The sequence below is a fragment of the Crocuta crocuta genome, unplaced genomic scaffold (genome assembly GCF_008692635.1).
Source record: "Crocuta crocuta isolate KB4526 unplaced genomic scaffold, BGI_CrCroc_1.0 scaffold429, whole genome shotgun sequence".
In the NCBI taxonomy this organism is placed as follows: Eukaryota; Metazoa; Chordata; class Mammalia; order Carnivora; family Hyaenidae; genus Crocuta; species Crocuta crocuta.
In genome coordinates this window covers 700,777-717,838 of record NW_027527381.1, presented here as the reverse complement: position 1 = coordinate 717,838, position 17,062 = coordinate 700,777, and the positions used below count along the sequence as shown (strand labels likewise).

At 36.9% G+C, this 17,062-nt stretch overlaps 1 protein-coding gene across 1 annotated transcript in view; it reads right to left on the bottom strand.

Annotated features, from left to right (window-relative positions):
• The window catches only part of ANXA10 (annexin A10), a 137,359-nt gene that overhangs the window by 40,454 nt on the left and 79,843 nt on the right, over window positions 1-17,062 (bottom strand). Inside the window, exons 4-5 of the mRNA XM_077771929.1 lie at window positions 14,681-14,762; window positions 4,725-4,819 (exon numbers count right to left, since the gene is read on the bottom strand). Coding sequence (XP_077628055.1) covers window positions 4,725-4,819; window positions 14,681-14,762 — 177 coding nt within the window. The remainder of the gene's footprint in view (window positions 1-4,724; window positions 4,820-14,680; window positions 14,763-17,062) is intronic.

The window sequence follows — 17,062 nt, the reverse complement described above, 5'->3', positions numbered from 1 at the left end:
AATTTAGCCTTTTGAGGCTAAAACAACATCCACCCCTTACTTCTAAAGTAAAAGCAAGGATAGAGGAAAAGATACCATACCTATTACTGGAACTGGTGGCATGATAATTCTACCTCTGAAGTAGCTAAGGTAATTTTCTGGCTGGCTACCTCCTTGGTATGTTGATAGTTCAAGATCAATATTTTTAACCATGAAGCCGAGACACAATAGAAAAAAAAGTGTTATGAGAACAAGATGGGTCTGAAGAGTGAACTTGACTCTTCATACATTCACATCTCTGTGTTGAGTATCAACTGCATTTAGTCTGCTCAGGCTGCTATAACAGCTTACCATAGACTGGGGGGTTTAAACAATAGAAATGGATTTTCTCACAGTATGGAGTCTGGAAGTCCCAGATCAAGGTATCAAGGTATCGGCAGAGCTGGTTTCTAGAGAGGCATATTTTATTTCATTTTATTTTTATTTATTTTATTTTATTATTTTCTTGGCTTACAGGTGGCCGCCTTCCTGATGTGACCTCACATGCCTTTCCTCTGCGCATGCACTCCTGGTGTCTCTTCCTCTTCTTGTAAGAACACCAGTCCTGTAGGCTTAGGTCCCCACCCGATCACCTCATTAACCTCATTTAACCTTAATCATCTGTTTCAAGGCGCTGTCTTCAAGTACAGCCACTTGGGAGTGGGGCTTCAACGTTAAAATTTTGAGGGGATGCACTCGAATCTGTAACACCAGCCATGTGCCTGCCACTGTAGCGAACAGAACAAAGATGCTTCTCTTTGCGGGGCCTGTGCTGGGGAGGTGGCGAACAATAAATAATAACTGTAGTATGTAAATAGATTATGTAGCATGTTGGAAGGCAGTAAAAGTCATAGAAAAAAGCAACCAGCAGGTAAAAGGGATCTGGAGTGCTGGCATAGGCTTTGGGGTAGGTGACAGGTTTTTTTTTTTTTTCAATCTTTAAAAAAATATATTTACTTTTGAGAGAGAGCGTGCGCAGGCTCCTATCAATTGGGGAGGGGCAGAGAGAGAGCGAGAGGCGGAGACCCAGAATCTGAAGCAAGCTCCAGGCCCTGAGCTGACGGCATAGAAACCCAATGCTGGAGCTTAAACTCACAAGCTGCAAGATATCAGCCAAAGTCAGCCACGTAACCAACTGAGCTACCCAGGCGCCCCAGGGTAGGTGACTGTTTTAAACAGAGCAAGCCAATTAGGGCCCTTTTGAGTAGGTGACATTGAGCAAAGCCTCTTATTAAATCTGCTGTTTATTCAGTTGAGAAAAACAGGCACTTATTGAGAAGCTGTGACAGACATGATTCAGAGTCAGATAACCTTGGTTTAAGTTCTAACTTTGTGTGATTCAGGGCAAGTTAGCCTCCGCACTAAATTACATAACCAACGCCGCAATTAGAGGAATTCCAGATGCCAGGACTTCTCCGAGGTGATCATTCCTGTTTCAGATGAAACAGGAAAATCTGTTGTAAGATGGCTGACAGGACTGTCCCTGATTAATGAGGAATGCGGAAGTAACAGGCTATAAGGTGTTCCCTCTGCCGATGCTCTGGGCTCAGATCTCTGGAGAATGATCCCCCTGAGCTCACCGGTGTAAAATAAACCTCCTCCCTTCCAAGCTCTCCAAGTGCCACTTGGTTCTTCCGCTGGATGATCCAGACCAGATTCCGTAACAAAAGAACAAATTACTTCAGTTGAATTTGAACCCTATTCAGGGATCATTGCCTAATTGCTAAACTTATCAGGTATGTATAGTTTGGTTAACTGCCGAGCCCTAGAGGCCTTTCATTGCCCGCTTGGTTTCCCTGCAGTGCCTATTACAGAGTACTTGCTTTGGTGTGGAAGACCAGGAATGACCTCATTAATTATATTGATAAATATGTCAATCAGAGGCATTCCAAAGGCTTTTCATTTGACTGTAGGGATTAGTGCGGTTTGGATGAGGAAAAGTTGATGAATTTCGCTGCACCTCACTAATGTAAAGTATCAAGAATTTATGGGGCATGCCTAGAATTGCACTTTGCTCAGCAGCTGGGAAAATAATTCTGTCAAATCTTGATTATCCATATCAATAAAAAATAAAAATATCAAAGACTAACATACAGGAAATCTATAAACTCTCACCACAGAAACAGAAAGGTAGCAAAGATACGCCTTGGCCAAATGGAAGAAGCAATTTTGAAAGGGAGCCGCAGAGGGGATCAAGAAGCTGATCAGGCCAATTGACCTGGGAGCAGCTAGAGCAAGGAGTGAGAGAAAGAGAAATGTAGGCAATTTATGAATGTTCATTAAGTGTAAAGTGGATAATACAGGGATGTCCCCTCTTCTTTTTTAAACAAAATGTAAATCGGCAGAATATAATTCCTTAGTTTCCTTTATTCTATAAATGAGATGCAACTTCTTTGTTAGACCCTGGGCTGAGCTCTGGTGAGATTGTAGCAAATAACCTAGTCCCTGATTTTCTAGAGAATTACAGTCTAGTCATCAAGAGATGACAGTAAACCATCATGACCCAGTGTGGTGAGGCCATGGTAACATTATGCACAGAGAACTCTGGGGCCCTAGCAGGAAGCACCTAGCCCCGGGGCAGAGGCTGAGTGAAGGTGGGGAGATTTACAGGAACAGCCAAAACTATGCCTTCACACTGTCATTCAACAGAAATAATTAAACAATCTCGGCAAGTTGGATAGACATTTGTGCTAAGCTTTAGGGATGGATGAAATGCATTCCAACTTTAGAGGATTTAGACTCTGGTAAAGGGAAACACGTATAGACACGTTCCCTAGTATATCATTAGGTACCAAGGGGAAAGTTTTGTAAAGAATGCAATAGCAACACAAGTCTGTTCCACTGTGGTTGGGGTTAATGGTGTGAGGAAGTGCCCAGTGTCTGGGAAGATGAGCAGGTGTGCAGCTTGGGGAGGGCGCGTCAAGCCACTGAAGTAGATGAAACACCCTGAACAAAGGTGAGGGAGCAGGCACAGTTAAATTGTAGAAGTACAAGTAGATCAATGTGGCTGCAGTTGATGGCATGTGAAGAAGGGGAGAGGGCTTAGAATGGAGAAAAGAAACAAAGTAAGCAAGGCTTTATTTGCCTGGGGGAAGGAATTAGTGTATTCCATGGACCTGTGGATATTTGTGAGAGAGAGAGAAGATGAACATTCAGGGGCCAAAGCAGAAGAGCAGAAATCTAGAGTTTGAATTATTCTGGCTTCATTGTAGAGGATAGATGGGAGTAGGAAGGCATGAAAGTAGCAGGTACCAGTTAGGAGTAGTCTGGGCACCAAATGAATCAAGACTGTGTTGGTGAGGGAAAGAGAGAGAAATATGAGAAGAAACATAGTTTTCAAGATGTGATAACTGATTGTATGACAAAGGTGTTTTGGAGAAAAGGGGTCAGCATGACTCCTTTTCATCTGTGGGTGCAGTTGTGTGATTAGCTCAGCTTTTCCGCGCGGTATGGATTGTTCAGCAGAAGGTAGGTAGAGTTTAACAAACTTTACGGCCTCTGAATGTATAAATTGTTCAGTGGATTTTACATTCCTTGAGTGGAACTACCTCATTTCTTAATTGTTTTAATCTCTTTTAGTGTAATTTGGTAGAATGTGATGAAGTAGTGCCTCCAGCCTAAATTAACCTGATGTATAAAATGTATGTAAACCTTTGGGTTAAAAAAATACTGAAAAATGACCACTCTTCTAGCAGTATGCATATTAAGACAATATTAGATTAGCAATGCTACAACTTTTAGGGTTTTTACATTCTCTTTCAAAAGGAAACAAGCACTGGTGTTCTTGGAATATAAGCTAAGGTAGCAGTTTTACCTGGGGGGGAAAAAGCATAAATGGTTTCCTTCCATGGCTTAATTCAACTAATTTAACTAGTCATGGAACCTTCTTCAATTATTAATTTATTCTACGAGAGTTGGCTATCCTTTATTCCTGTATTATAGCTGTTCAAAGATGAGGTTTAGAGATGGGGTGAATTTATAAGAGCTAACTCTATCGAGAAAGTTTTATGACAGTGTTTCATCAATAATGCTCAGTTGACAAAGTAATTGCTATTTCAGGCCCTTTTGGCCTGAAGAGTTTTTGTTCTGAATCTGTGGTTTAAATGCATAACAAAAGAAAGGAATCTTTAATGGTACTTGCTTTGAAATTAGAATGTGATTACTTTAAAGCACTATGGATAGTTTTATTGCCTTAAACTATTTTTAACTGCCATTCTTTTTTAATGGTCTCTATAACTGCATGCTGTGAGAAGAAAAGCTAGTAGAGAATTCACTTTGGTTGAGAGGTAGGTGAAGACCTGTGGGGAATTGCAGGAAAGATCTTATTTTTTTGACCTAGTGATCATTAGCCCTTTCCATGCCTTCCCTAAAGCTTGACACAGGTGTGTTTCCAGCGCAACATTTTTAGCCTAATTGGACCAACCAGCAGTGTAAGGCTACCAGAACTTTCATTTTATGAAACTGAGTGATTTTTGAGAAAGGACTGATGGAATCACTACGAGTGTAAACATGCCTCACACATGGATACTTCTTTCTTACATTCCTTAAAAACATGTTAGAGGCATAGGAACTGTTTCTAACATACAGTGGAGTCTGAGGTATTTGTAATCTGTGAGACCGAAAGGAATAACAGTATCTGTTCTCTGAGAGCATTGTCATTTGCCAGGAGTTTGCCCTAGAAATAGGTCAAGATGAAGAGACCCTACCCGGCCGTACATGCTCTGGTATGCCTCTGTAATCATCAGCCTTTGTGCGTTACAGCGTTGAGTTAGAATGTCGATCAGCATGTCTTTGTCACAGCCTGGAAAAGAATAATATTTGAAGATTAGTAAAGTTCCTGCTCTGTAGTTTGGAAGAACCCATTATCTAAGGATCAAAAACCATTGTGCGAGCATTATCCCTGATGGTATTTTAAAGCAGTGAGCAATTTTAACTAGAATTGGAAATCACAGAGCAACACTTGATGAAGGCTTGGTTTTTGCTCTCTCTCAATTTGGTGCTATTACTACAGATTTCCTTTAAAAGCATCCAATTAAAAAATATAGAGGAATAAAATATATGGTCTTCGGCCACCTCTCCTACCCCACCAAAAAAGGCTTCCTTGACTTTAGGCTGATTAGTATTTAAAGGAGTACAACATCTTTCTCATTTTACAGTTAGAGAGATATAATTTACAATGGATATACATTAAGACAAAAATAACAGCTAGATTTAGAGAAAGAAGAGTTAGTGGAGAAGGAAATTATGAAAGTACAAGTGATGTGTACCCTTGTGAGGGACGTGTGAATCTCTCATGGTCTCTCTGTCTCACAACCGAGGCTGTTTTCTGGGCTATATGAGGCCTCCATTTCCTTATACGCCAATTCATTATACTGATATAACACCTGGATGCATAACTAGTCCAGAATAATCCAGCTCTAATTGTATTCATAGCAGAGTGACCAAGAAGGCCTTACCATTTGCCTCAGCTTGACTAAAATTTAGACAGTGTTCTTTCTGACTATAAGCCCTTGATATCCCTTTTCTGAAAGCATTTACTTTGGAAAAATTGTAATTTCTTTTTCCTTTGAGATCTAAATCTTCTGTCAATCACTTGCCAGTTTATAGTCCAGAAATGTCTTTCCCAAAAACTTGGGAGCCATCCCTTTGAAATAGAATCATCGAGAAAGGTAAGAATTCCTATCTTCCAGTCTCCTTGGGAGGATATGAACCTAACTTTATTAAATACTAGTTAGCAAACACAGATGGCCTAATCACTTTGACAAACACCCCCAATTCCCAGAGTTCTCCAATAATTTTCAACTAGTTCACAGCCTTCCTACCACCGTGCTTAAAAAGTCTTGCCATTTGTTTCAGAGGAACTGAGTTCAGTCTCTCTTTTCTGTTGGTAAAGTCTTGATTTCTGTTCCAATAATCTTGAATAAATTCTTCCTTGCCTGTTTAAGTCTGTGTGGTGCAACTTTTCTTTGACAAAATGAAATAAATAATGGAGATGAGGAGAAAAATGAATTGAAAGGCTAGGATATGAAGCAGATCATCTTTTTGGAAATTAAAGCCATCCTGGATGCACTTGGGTTCTTAGGGAAGCTGAGTCGGGTGTTGAAATATCCAGGGAATGAGGGCTACTAGGATTTACATAGATAACTAAGCCCTGTGAAACAGAAGGAAGAGGAGGATATTTTATGCCAGTGAGAGAAATGATCTGAAGGTGTAAAATGGAAGGAGAAAGGCATAGAATCAGTTCCAAAAACTGAAATTTATGGTGTGTGAGAGGCATAGAGCATCATATTCTTCTGAGGCTAGCTGGTTAATGCCCTGGACTCAAAGGATGTTAAGTGGTTCTGTAGGAATCTGTTAACTGCATGATGGGAATTGCAAAGTGAACAAATTTTTAATAATAAATAGAAGATTTTAAAATTATATCCATTGTCATTTTTACGATCATCACATCTATATAATTATTATAGTTTTCTGGTTTTTGTTACTATTCTTTTGAGATTATCTACAATCTATCTCTGACTGAATATTCATTTTTCAAAGTGCTCATAGCAATTCTTGCTCATTTATTTTTCCAGGATATGTCCGACTCATTTTATTTTGACCTCAAAAAATTTGTAAACATTTTTAATTAAAATAATTTAGGGACCAATTTTGAAAGTTGTCTTTTTGTCACTATATTTACTAAGTTATTTCAGTGTTTTTCTTTTCTAAAAGACTTAGCCAAGGTTTGTAGAGGTTTTGCAAATGACAGGAAACTTTATTTTGTTAAAAATATCCATATTTGTGGGGCTCCTGGGTGGGCTCAGTCGGTTAAGTGTCCGACTTTGGCTCAGGTCATGAGCTTGCCATTCATGAGTTAGAGCCCCATGTTGGACTCTGTGCTGACAGCTCAGAGCCTGGAGCCTGTTTCAGATTCTGTGTCTCCCACTGTCTCCGCCCCTTCCCTGCTTGCTTTCTGTCTCTCTCTCTCTCAAAAATAAACAAGCATTTTAAAAATTTAAAAAATTGGGGCGCCTGGGTGGCTCAGTCGGTTAAGCATCCGACTTCGGCTCAGATCATGATCTCACGGTTCTTGGGCTCGAGCCCCACATCAGGCTCTGTGCTGACAGCTCAGAGCCTGGAGCCTCCTTCAGATTCTATATCTCCCTCTCTCTGACCCTCCTCTGCTCATGCTGTCTCTCTCTCTCTCTCTCAGAAATAAATTTTAAAAGAAACATTATAAAATTAAAAAAATAAAAATTAAAAAATCCTATTTGCATGTCTGTTGACATTTAAAGTTACATTATTTGTATTTTATTTCTTAACACATAATTGCTTAATTAAATAAATGATACTGAATTTTGTAAACATGGCATTACCTTGTATTCAGAAAACTTATTGAACTCTCATAGTTATTAGTAATTTTTAGTTGATTAGCTTAGATTTTGAGATACAAATAATATACTCAGCACATAATAAGAATTTTGATTTCTTTTTTACAATCACTGTAAGTTTTTCTTTATGATCCTATTATATTATGACGAAAATTTCTAGATAATTCTTATTTTCTTGTTTCACAGAAAAGCCTTGCATAATGAACGATAGCAGTTTTGTAAACTTTTACGATATACAGTTGATTCTTGTTATTTGTGGTAGTTTTCTACAAAGGTATCATGAACACTGAATTAATAGATGCTGAAGTATTTCTCTGAGGGGAAATATACAGTTAGATTTCTACAACCTCTGGTCACAACATTTTTGTCAACAGAAATGCCATTTACATTACATATGTTTGTTAGTTATTGTCCTGGTAAAACATGCATGTCTCATTAGCATTGAAAGCCATTTCCTCATGTATTTTTCCTGTATAAAATTTAGGAGGTATTTTTAAAGAATATCTTTAAAATTTTTTTAAATGTGTATTTATTTTTGAGAGAGAGAGAAGAGCAAGAGTGGGGGAGGAGCAGAGAGAGAGAGGGAGACACAGAATCCAAAGCAGGCTCCAAAGCTGTGCTGACAGCTCAGAGCCTTACACAGGGCTTGAACTCACAAACCGTGAGATTGTGACCTGAGCTGAAGTCAGATGCTTAACCAACTGAGCCACCCAGTTGCCCCATTTCTAAAGAATATCTTAAGTAGGTATCGTCTACAGCCTACTGATTTACAGAACTTGTTCAGCTGGAGGTTTAACAACTTTTATGCTGTATCACCTTTTGAAACATGCAAGCCATCTAGCACTTTCAAAAGAAAGCTGATAGCTACACTTTTTATACTATTATCAGTTGTCATCTCATGAACTCACAAAGTTAGTTAGAAAAACTATGCTTTTCCATAGCTTCATAACATAGAACAGATGTGACTTTACCATTTTTCTTGATAGCTTCATGCATTGATCAGTGAATTATATCTTTTTTTTTTCTGGATGTACTATAATAGTGATTTATTAGCATTGATCTCATGGCCAACAGCACTAGAACTCATGTTTGAATGAAGCTTATCTCATGCATAGTTTCTCCTTGATATTTCTTCTTGTGCTTGGGAACACTGGACACTTCAGCACAACATTTGTGGGGGGCATTTTAAACAACACAATCACCAACCAAAAGCACAAAGATGCAAAAATTATAGCATTAAATAGACTACAGAAAGAATGGTTGTTACCAGTATGACAGCTGAGACAAGAAGGCAGAGCAACATCTTGTCTAATCTCAGCTGGTAGTATGTACACTGGTGACTCAAAGTTTTCATGTCTCTGCACGTCTGTTAAGGACCATGAAAGCACTACAAATACTGATTTTGGTGTTATAAATAATTTTTGGCCAGTAGACAAATGGGCAGATGTGTATTCTATGAATAATAAATGTCGACTATATGGTCATATAGGCAAAAGTGGCCTACCAGGCAAGAATATAATTATTACTGGGGCGCCTGGGTGGCTTAGTTGGTTGAGCATCCGACTTTCGCTTAGGTCATGATCTCGCGGTTCGTGGGTTCGAGCCCCACATCGGGCTCCGTGCTGACTGCCAGCTCAGAGCCTGGAGCCTGTTTCGGCCTGTGACTCCATCTCTCTCTGACCCTCCCCTGCTCACGCTGTCTCTCTCTCTGTCTCCTAGAAATAAATTAAAAAAAAAACATTAAAAAAAAAGAATATACTTATTACTAAAATTTCAAATTATATCTAAAGCACTGAGTGGCCTACACAAATAGATTATAAGTAATGGGATAGAGAAAGATACACTCTGCTAATGTAATGAAAAAAAACTGGAGTAACTATATTATTTTTAACACAAAAGACTTCAGAAGGAAAATTATTAGGGATAAAAGGGCCATTACATAATGATAAAGGGGCCAATTCTCCAAGATGATACTATAAATCTTAATATGTGTGAGCCCAAATAAAAAGCATCAAAATACATGAGGCAAAAACGGATAGAACTGCAAGGAGAAACATGAATCCACTATTTTATCTGGAGTTTAACGCCTCTTTATCATAAATGGGCAGGTAGAAAATTTGTTAGAACATGGTTGAAATCAACCACATCATCAATCAACTTGACATCATTGATATCTATAGAATACTTCCTCCAACAGCATACAAGGAAAGCAACAGATTATTATTCTTCTATAGCTCATGTGTAACACTAAGACTACATAAAATACACCATTTAACACCATTAAAATAATAGAAACTATACATCATACGCCCTCAGACCACAGTGGAATTAAACTAGAAATCAGTAACAGCAATTAGCTGGACAACCCCAAACTTCCTGGAGATTAAACAACACACTTATAAATAACACATAGGTCAAAGAAGACTCAAGACAATTAAAAAAATTAAAACCAAATGAAAATGAAAATATAAGCTATTAAAATTTGTGGGATGTAGCAAATAAAATGCTTAGAGAAAAATTTGTAGCATCGAATAAATATGTGGGAAATGAAGAAAGTCCTAAAATCACTAACCTAAATTTCTACCTTAAGGATTAAAAACAAGAAAAGAACAAATTAAATCTAAAGTAAGCAGGAGCAAAGAAATAATGAAAAGTAGAGTAGAAATCAATTCAATTTAAAATAGGAAATTAATAGATAAAAGCATTTAACCTGAAAGCACATTCTTTGAAAAAAAAAAAAACCAACAGTAAATTTGGTAACTCTCTAGTCAGGTTAACTAAGAAAAAAAGAGGGAGAAGAGATACTAACATCAGAAAGGAAAGATGATGCATTATTACAGATACTATGGCTATGAAAAGGATAATAAAGGAATACTAAGAACAAGTCTGTGCCAGAAAATTTGATCCTGTAGATGAAATAGACAATTTCTTCAAAGACATAGTCTACCCAAACTTACACAAAGAGAAATAGACAATATGAATAGGCCTATATGTTTTAAAGAAATTAAATAGATATTAAATAACATGTCAAAGCAGAAACTACCAGGCCTTGATGGGTTCACTAGTGAACTCTACCAAACTTTTCTTAAAATTTTATTTCAGAGACAGAATATGAGTAGAGGAGATGGGCAGAAGGTGGGGGGGGGGGGAGAGAGAGAGAGAGGAAGAGAGAGAGAGAGATAGAGAGAGAGAGAGAATCTTAAGCAGGCTCCCTGTTCAGCATGGAGCCCAATGCAGGACTCAATCCCATGACTTTGGGATTATGACCTGAGCTGAAATCAAGAGTTGTATGTTCAACCAGCTGAGCTACCCAGGTCCCCCTCTACCAAACCTTTAAAGAATAGTTTGATATTTTTAAATAATATCTTCCAGAAGATAGTGGTAGAGGGAATACTTCCTAAATCATTCTATGAGGCCAGCATTACTCTAATACCAAAACTAGAGAAAGTATTACAAGAAAGGAAAATAAAGACCAGTATCTGTCATGAACACAGTTGTAAAATTTCCTTTAAAAAACTGGCAAATTGAATTCAACACTGTAAGAAAGAATTGTGTATTATGACCAAGTGGTGTTTATTAGAGGCATGCAAGTCTTATCTCAACAGTTGAAAATTAATTAGTATAATAGAATAAAGAAGAAAAACTGTTGACTATCAACAGATGAAGAAAAAACATTTGACAAAATCCAAGAGTATTCAAGATGAAAACTCTGAGCAAAACCTATAGGGAAACATTATACTTAATGGGGATGAAGACTGAACAAGGCAAATAGCACTGACTGTTTCAAAAAGATTAATTTTGACTTGAATGCAGCTTTGTCAAAAGTTAGACATGTAGTTTAAAAATAGTTCAGGTTGTCCAGCATCTCACAGGGATGATTTGGAAATTATATATGGTAACTGAGACAAAATAAACACAATTGTTCTAAAACTACATGCATAAGAAAGGTAGTTACTAATGGTAAGGAACTGGATACTGGACTATTAAGGACTGTTAACTGACAGTTATTCCTTTTTGGTGTGATTGGTGAATTTTTATGCAACTTAAGACAAAAAATTTTTCAATGTTTATTTTTGAGAGAGAGAGAGAGACAGAGAGCACATGCATGAGTGGGGGAGGGGCAGAGAGAGATTGAGAGAGAGAGACAGAATTGGAAGTAGGCTTCAGGCTCTGAGCTGTCAACACAGAACCTGATGTGGGGCTTGGACCCATGAGATCATGATCTGAGCAGAAGTTGGATGCTTAACTGACTGAGCCACCGTGGTGCTCCACAACCTAAGACAATTTTTGTTAACTGCTCATTTTCATTTGCTTTAGAGTTTGCTTTCTTGTTTTTCTAAATAAAATGCAGCAGCCAGGTCAAAAATCAGCAAGTGTGACTACATCAAACTTGAAAGCTTCTAAAGAGCAAAAAAAAAAAACAATTAACAGAATGAAAAAGCAAACTACAGAAAGGGAGAAAATATTTGAAAATCATATACTTGATAAGGGATTATTATCTAAAATACAGAAGAATCTCATACAACTCAATAGCAAAAATCAAATAATCCCATTAAAAATGGACAAAGAACCTGAATAGACATTTTTCCAAAAAAGACGTACAAACGGCCCGTAAGTGCATGGAAAGGTGCTCAACATCACTAATCATCAGGTAAATGCAAATCAAAACTATGACGAAATATCACTTTGCACCGGTTAAGATGACTATTATTGAAAAGACAAGAAATGTAGAGAAAAGGGAATTTCCACTGGTATGCATGTAAACTGGTATAGCTGCAATGGAAAACAGTATGGAGGTTCCTCAGAAAATTAAAAACAGAACTTCCATATGAAATAGCAATCCTACTTCTGGGTGTTTATCTAAAGGAAATAAAGTCACTCTCATAGAGATGTCTGCACCCCCATATTCACTATAATATTTTCACAATAGTGATAACATGAAAACCACTTAAGTGTCCATCAACAGATGATAAAGAAAATGTGATTCTCATTCTCTCTCTCTCTCTCTGTCTCTCACATACACATACAGTGGAATATTATTCAGCCATAAAAAGAAGACAGTCCTGCTAATTGAGAAAACCTGGATAAATCCTGAGGGTATTATGCTAAGTGAATGAGTCAGAAAGATGAGTACTGTATGATATCACTTAGAAGCAAAATTTAAAACAGCAGAACTCATAGAAACAGCCAGGGGCTGAAGCGTGGGGAAATGGGAGTTGCTGGTCAAGCTTTCCTCAAGTTACAAGAGGGATAAGTTCTGGAGATCTAATATACAGCATGGTGACTACAGTGAACTATACTGGGTTGTATACTTGACAGTTGCTAAGAGAGTTAATCTTAAATGTTCTCACCGTAACAACAACAACAACAAATGATCTTATGTTAGGTAAAGAGAGGTTAGTAGCATTATTGTGTTAATTATTTCACAATATATATATACCAGGCAGGTCATCACACTGTCCATCTTAAACTTATGTAATGTTAGGTATTCATTATATCTCAGTTACACTGGGAAAACCCCCCACAGTAGCCAAGGAAAACATTAACAATTGTCTTTTTAAATTACACTTTGGCAGGGTCATCAGGATTGATAGACTTTTAAAGAATTTTAAGCTGTGTTCTTGCTCTTGCATGCTAGAGTGGACAGCATGCAGTCAAAACCAAAACCTCTTGAAATTCTTCCATCTAAAACACTGACAAGCAAAAAATTACAATGGTAAAATGAATCCATATTCTGACCCTATAGTTGCTATGGCAGGAAAATTGAAATTGGAGCAAAGAAAATTTTTTTCATTGAATAGATTGATCTGTGGTTAAAGCAAAATTATTCTCCTGTAGACAGAGTTAATTTATAACCTTTTGTTACCTTGTCTCTGTATTTTTCTAGTGATGACTGATATTTTAAAAGGCATGAAACTTCGCAAACTTCTAAAGTTAACTTTAGAGAACGTATTTAAAGTCTTTTATTGTTTTTCTGTGAGAGTATGCTAGGGAATAAAACACAAAAATGGGCATGCATATATTGCACGCGCAAGCACGCACACACACACACACACACACACACACACACACACACAGCATAGTTCTCATAGTTCTCTTAAAGGCAACCTTATCTTTAAAGTTAAGAGCTTACTTTCTAATGAAAGGCTTTGCATGTTCTGTGCAAACGTTTCAATATTTATCTTCATGCTTACCAGGAGTCTTAAAACAGATTTTAGTTAAGGAAAATATATGGATGCTTAACAGCTCCATTTAATTTCTTAAAAATTAAATCTTTGTTTTTAAAAAGAACTCAATAGTTTTCCTCCCTTATCTCTAGATTCCTTTTCTAAACTCTAGTTTCCATTCCTTGAATATCCAGTTAAGAACCTGTATGCCAGACTCCATGCTCTGGGAACAGTCTGAAGTCAGCAGTTACAAAAAAGGACAAGCTCAATGAAAATGAGATTGGGGTGCCTGAGTGGCTCTGTCCCTTAAGCACCTGACTTTGGATCAGGTCATGATCTCACAGTCCATGAGTTGGAGCCCTGCTTTGGGCTCTGTGCTGATAGCTTGGAGCCTGGAGCCTGCTTGGATTCTGTGTCTCCCTCTCTCTCTGCCCCTCCCCTGCTCGTGTGCTCTCTCTCTCTCTCTTCGTCTCTTTCCAAATGATAAATAAACATTAAAAAATTTTAAACAAAAAGAAAAAAAAGAAAATGAGATCAGTGACTTAAGGCGTGCAGAAGAGGGTGCCCCAGAAGTTGGCATGGCTGGTTGGGTTTGGAGTGCCCAAAGAACAATTCAGAGAGGAGGAATTACTTGAAGAGAATCTCGAAAAGAATTTGGATGCAAAATAACAGGAGAAGAATATAGCATTCCAGGTAGGGGATTATTGGACTAGTTTATAGAGATGTGGAAAAGCAGATCCAATTTGGGGAATAGCAGAAAGTTTGATTTAGCTGGAAGTGGAAGTAGAAAAAAAAAATAGGCTAGAAAACAAACAAAGGCAAAGAAGGATGTGTTTTCCTAGATTAAAGTTTTTTGGTTTGGGGTTTCATTTAGTAGTTAGTGGTGAGAATTTAAGGATTTAAGACAAAAACATGTGAAGATCAGATCTGCAATTGAGAGATCAAATCAGTTTACCATTATTGTTCTTTTCTATTATTTTTCTTATTCTTGTTGGCCAGCTTTTTGTTTTAATCTGTGCTTGCCTTCCTTTAGACATCAGCTAATTATAATCATATTATAATCTTCAACTGAGGTAAAGTGAAAAAATTGCAATAAAAGTTGATAGAAATGGTCTGGCTTACCAAATCCTTGGAGTGCTCCACCTAGCATTTGGGCATCCATTACGGGGTTGAAATTGGGAGCTGGGAAGATGGTTCCTTGCACCTGGTGGGAAGAGTGAATGAGAAAGAAATGAGTGTTTTATAACAAAGATTTCAACAGTTCTTTTTGTAGATAAATGGAAACAAAAATATATTCCGTATATTTAAATTACTCTAAGACACACACATAGGTCTGTTAAACAGATGTGTTAATTGAATGTTAATTGCATGGAGCAAATTTGGTGGTTTTTTTAATAATACACTGCTCTTATTATATTGACATCTATTATTCATCTAGGAAATTGAGATACTAGAACCAGTAGTAGAAAATGTGAGAGCCAAATAAATATAAATCTTTGCAACAAACAGTAAACATTTTCTTAGGAATTGGTGGCTGTTTAAGAGAAACCAAAGACCGAACTCTATTGGGAGAGGATTCATGATGTTCAGATGAAATATGAGTGGCACTTGCCACCCTAGCTTTTTTATGCATCAGGGACCTTAAAATCATATTAGAGAAAATAGAAATATTTGAATATGGATTATGGGATTCATAAAAATCTAGGTGATATAGATAGGGCAGAGATTTTTTAGCTGAAGCTTGCAGCTGCAGAGGAAAACAAAAACCTGACTTTCCATTTAAATCCTCTCTTACTAATATCAAAATGGCAAAACATTTATGTTAGGCTTTGAATTCACATGGTCTGTTATTTCAGACAGAGCCAGCCAGGACAAGGCACCGTAACATCACAGTCAGTACAAGAGAATTGTTGATCAAAATTTATTAAGAATGGGAACTCTCCCCTTGTTTGTTGTCAGGGTGGCCAGAAACAATGGGAGAAAAAACCTTCCCATAGTAAATGGATCTACTAGGCCTTGAGAACTCAAGCTTTCACCAAGCTCTTCTGCAAGAATAATATTTTAGCTGAAGATGAAGTTTTCTAGTGCCCATTTCCTAAGAGTAGAAAATAAATTAATGAGAAGAAGACTGCACCATCATTTCTAGTCCAAGAGATATACATATACTAATACCAAAATATTTATGAAAAGATTTTGGGGGGTTAAGAACATTGTCCACTTGAATTAAAACTAAAATTTAAATTCTGTTTGGATTTCATGTGACTACTTGAAGGAGACTGGAAATCAGTTGTGGTATGGCCACATTTTCATAAGTACAGCCATGTTAGTAGAACATTCTTCTTAATTATGTATATGGACACATATACGTAATTAAAATGAGAATATGGTATGCATCTTACATTGCTAAAGTGCATGCAATTTGCTTCTGATATTTAAGTTTAGTGGAAGTGATCTAGAGACTAAGTTCTCTTGAGCCAATCCTCAATTTTGAGAGCTTTTTATTAGGAGACAATATGAATGTAATCTCTTTTATCCACTAACCTGTTCCATTGGGGCTCTATTAAGAGGATAGACTTTGATTTTTTTTTTTACTTATTAAATGCAGTTTAGATAGCAGATTCTAGTGTAAATTCTAGGTTGAGTTCTCCTCACCCGAAGCATTATTTTTGAATGTTGTTATCCTAGAAAAATGAAAGCTTTAAACTTTTGTGAGAATAGCCATATATTGAATGTGAAAATTGTTTTCTATTTGTCACTGCCTTTTTGTCTAGGTAGTTCTTTCTCAGTCCCCCCCCCCCATTGGTAAAATAAAGTGGGGTTTTTGAGGCATGGAAAAGAGATACTTTATTTTCCCTATTTTAAGAGTTGGAAGATTTGTTTAGACAAGTCTTGTGTGGACAGTACCAATTTTTTGCCTTGGAGACCTTAATTTTGCTATCTGCTATTTGCTAACGGGCTTTTTAAACTATAAAAGACAAAATGCATTGGAAAACAATACTGTTAAATATATGTGTAAATTATCTAGGGGATTTTAAGCACAGAGTATGCAGATTTTCACCACAAAACATCTCATTACTGGCTAGGATCTTTCAGAATTTCTATCGGAGTAAGTGCTATAAAATAAAAGCATATACCTTTATAGGAAAGAAAAAGAAACTTCAAAATTTATAGGTAAAAGAAGTTGTAAATGTTTATAATGATTTATCAGACAATCTGTAGGTGGAAGAGGGTTTTATTTTGTTGTCGTTAATCCTTGTACAGATTAATTGTGCAACATATTTTTACAATATAATGTAAGAATTATTTTTTCTTTTTTCTTTACAGTTCTCATATTCTTTGCCATTTAAACTCATTATTTCCTTGTCAACTGGCATTGCTAATATGTTAAAAATGTTTCGGAAAAAAATTCAACATGAAGTAAAGGAAAATTGTAAATGCTTAGAAATTCACAAAACACAATTTTTCTAGTATGTATTTATCATTTATGCCCACTTATATATCATA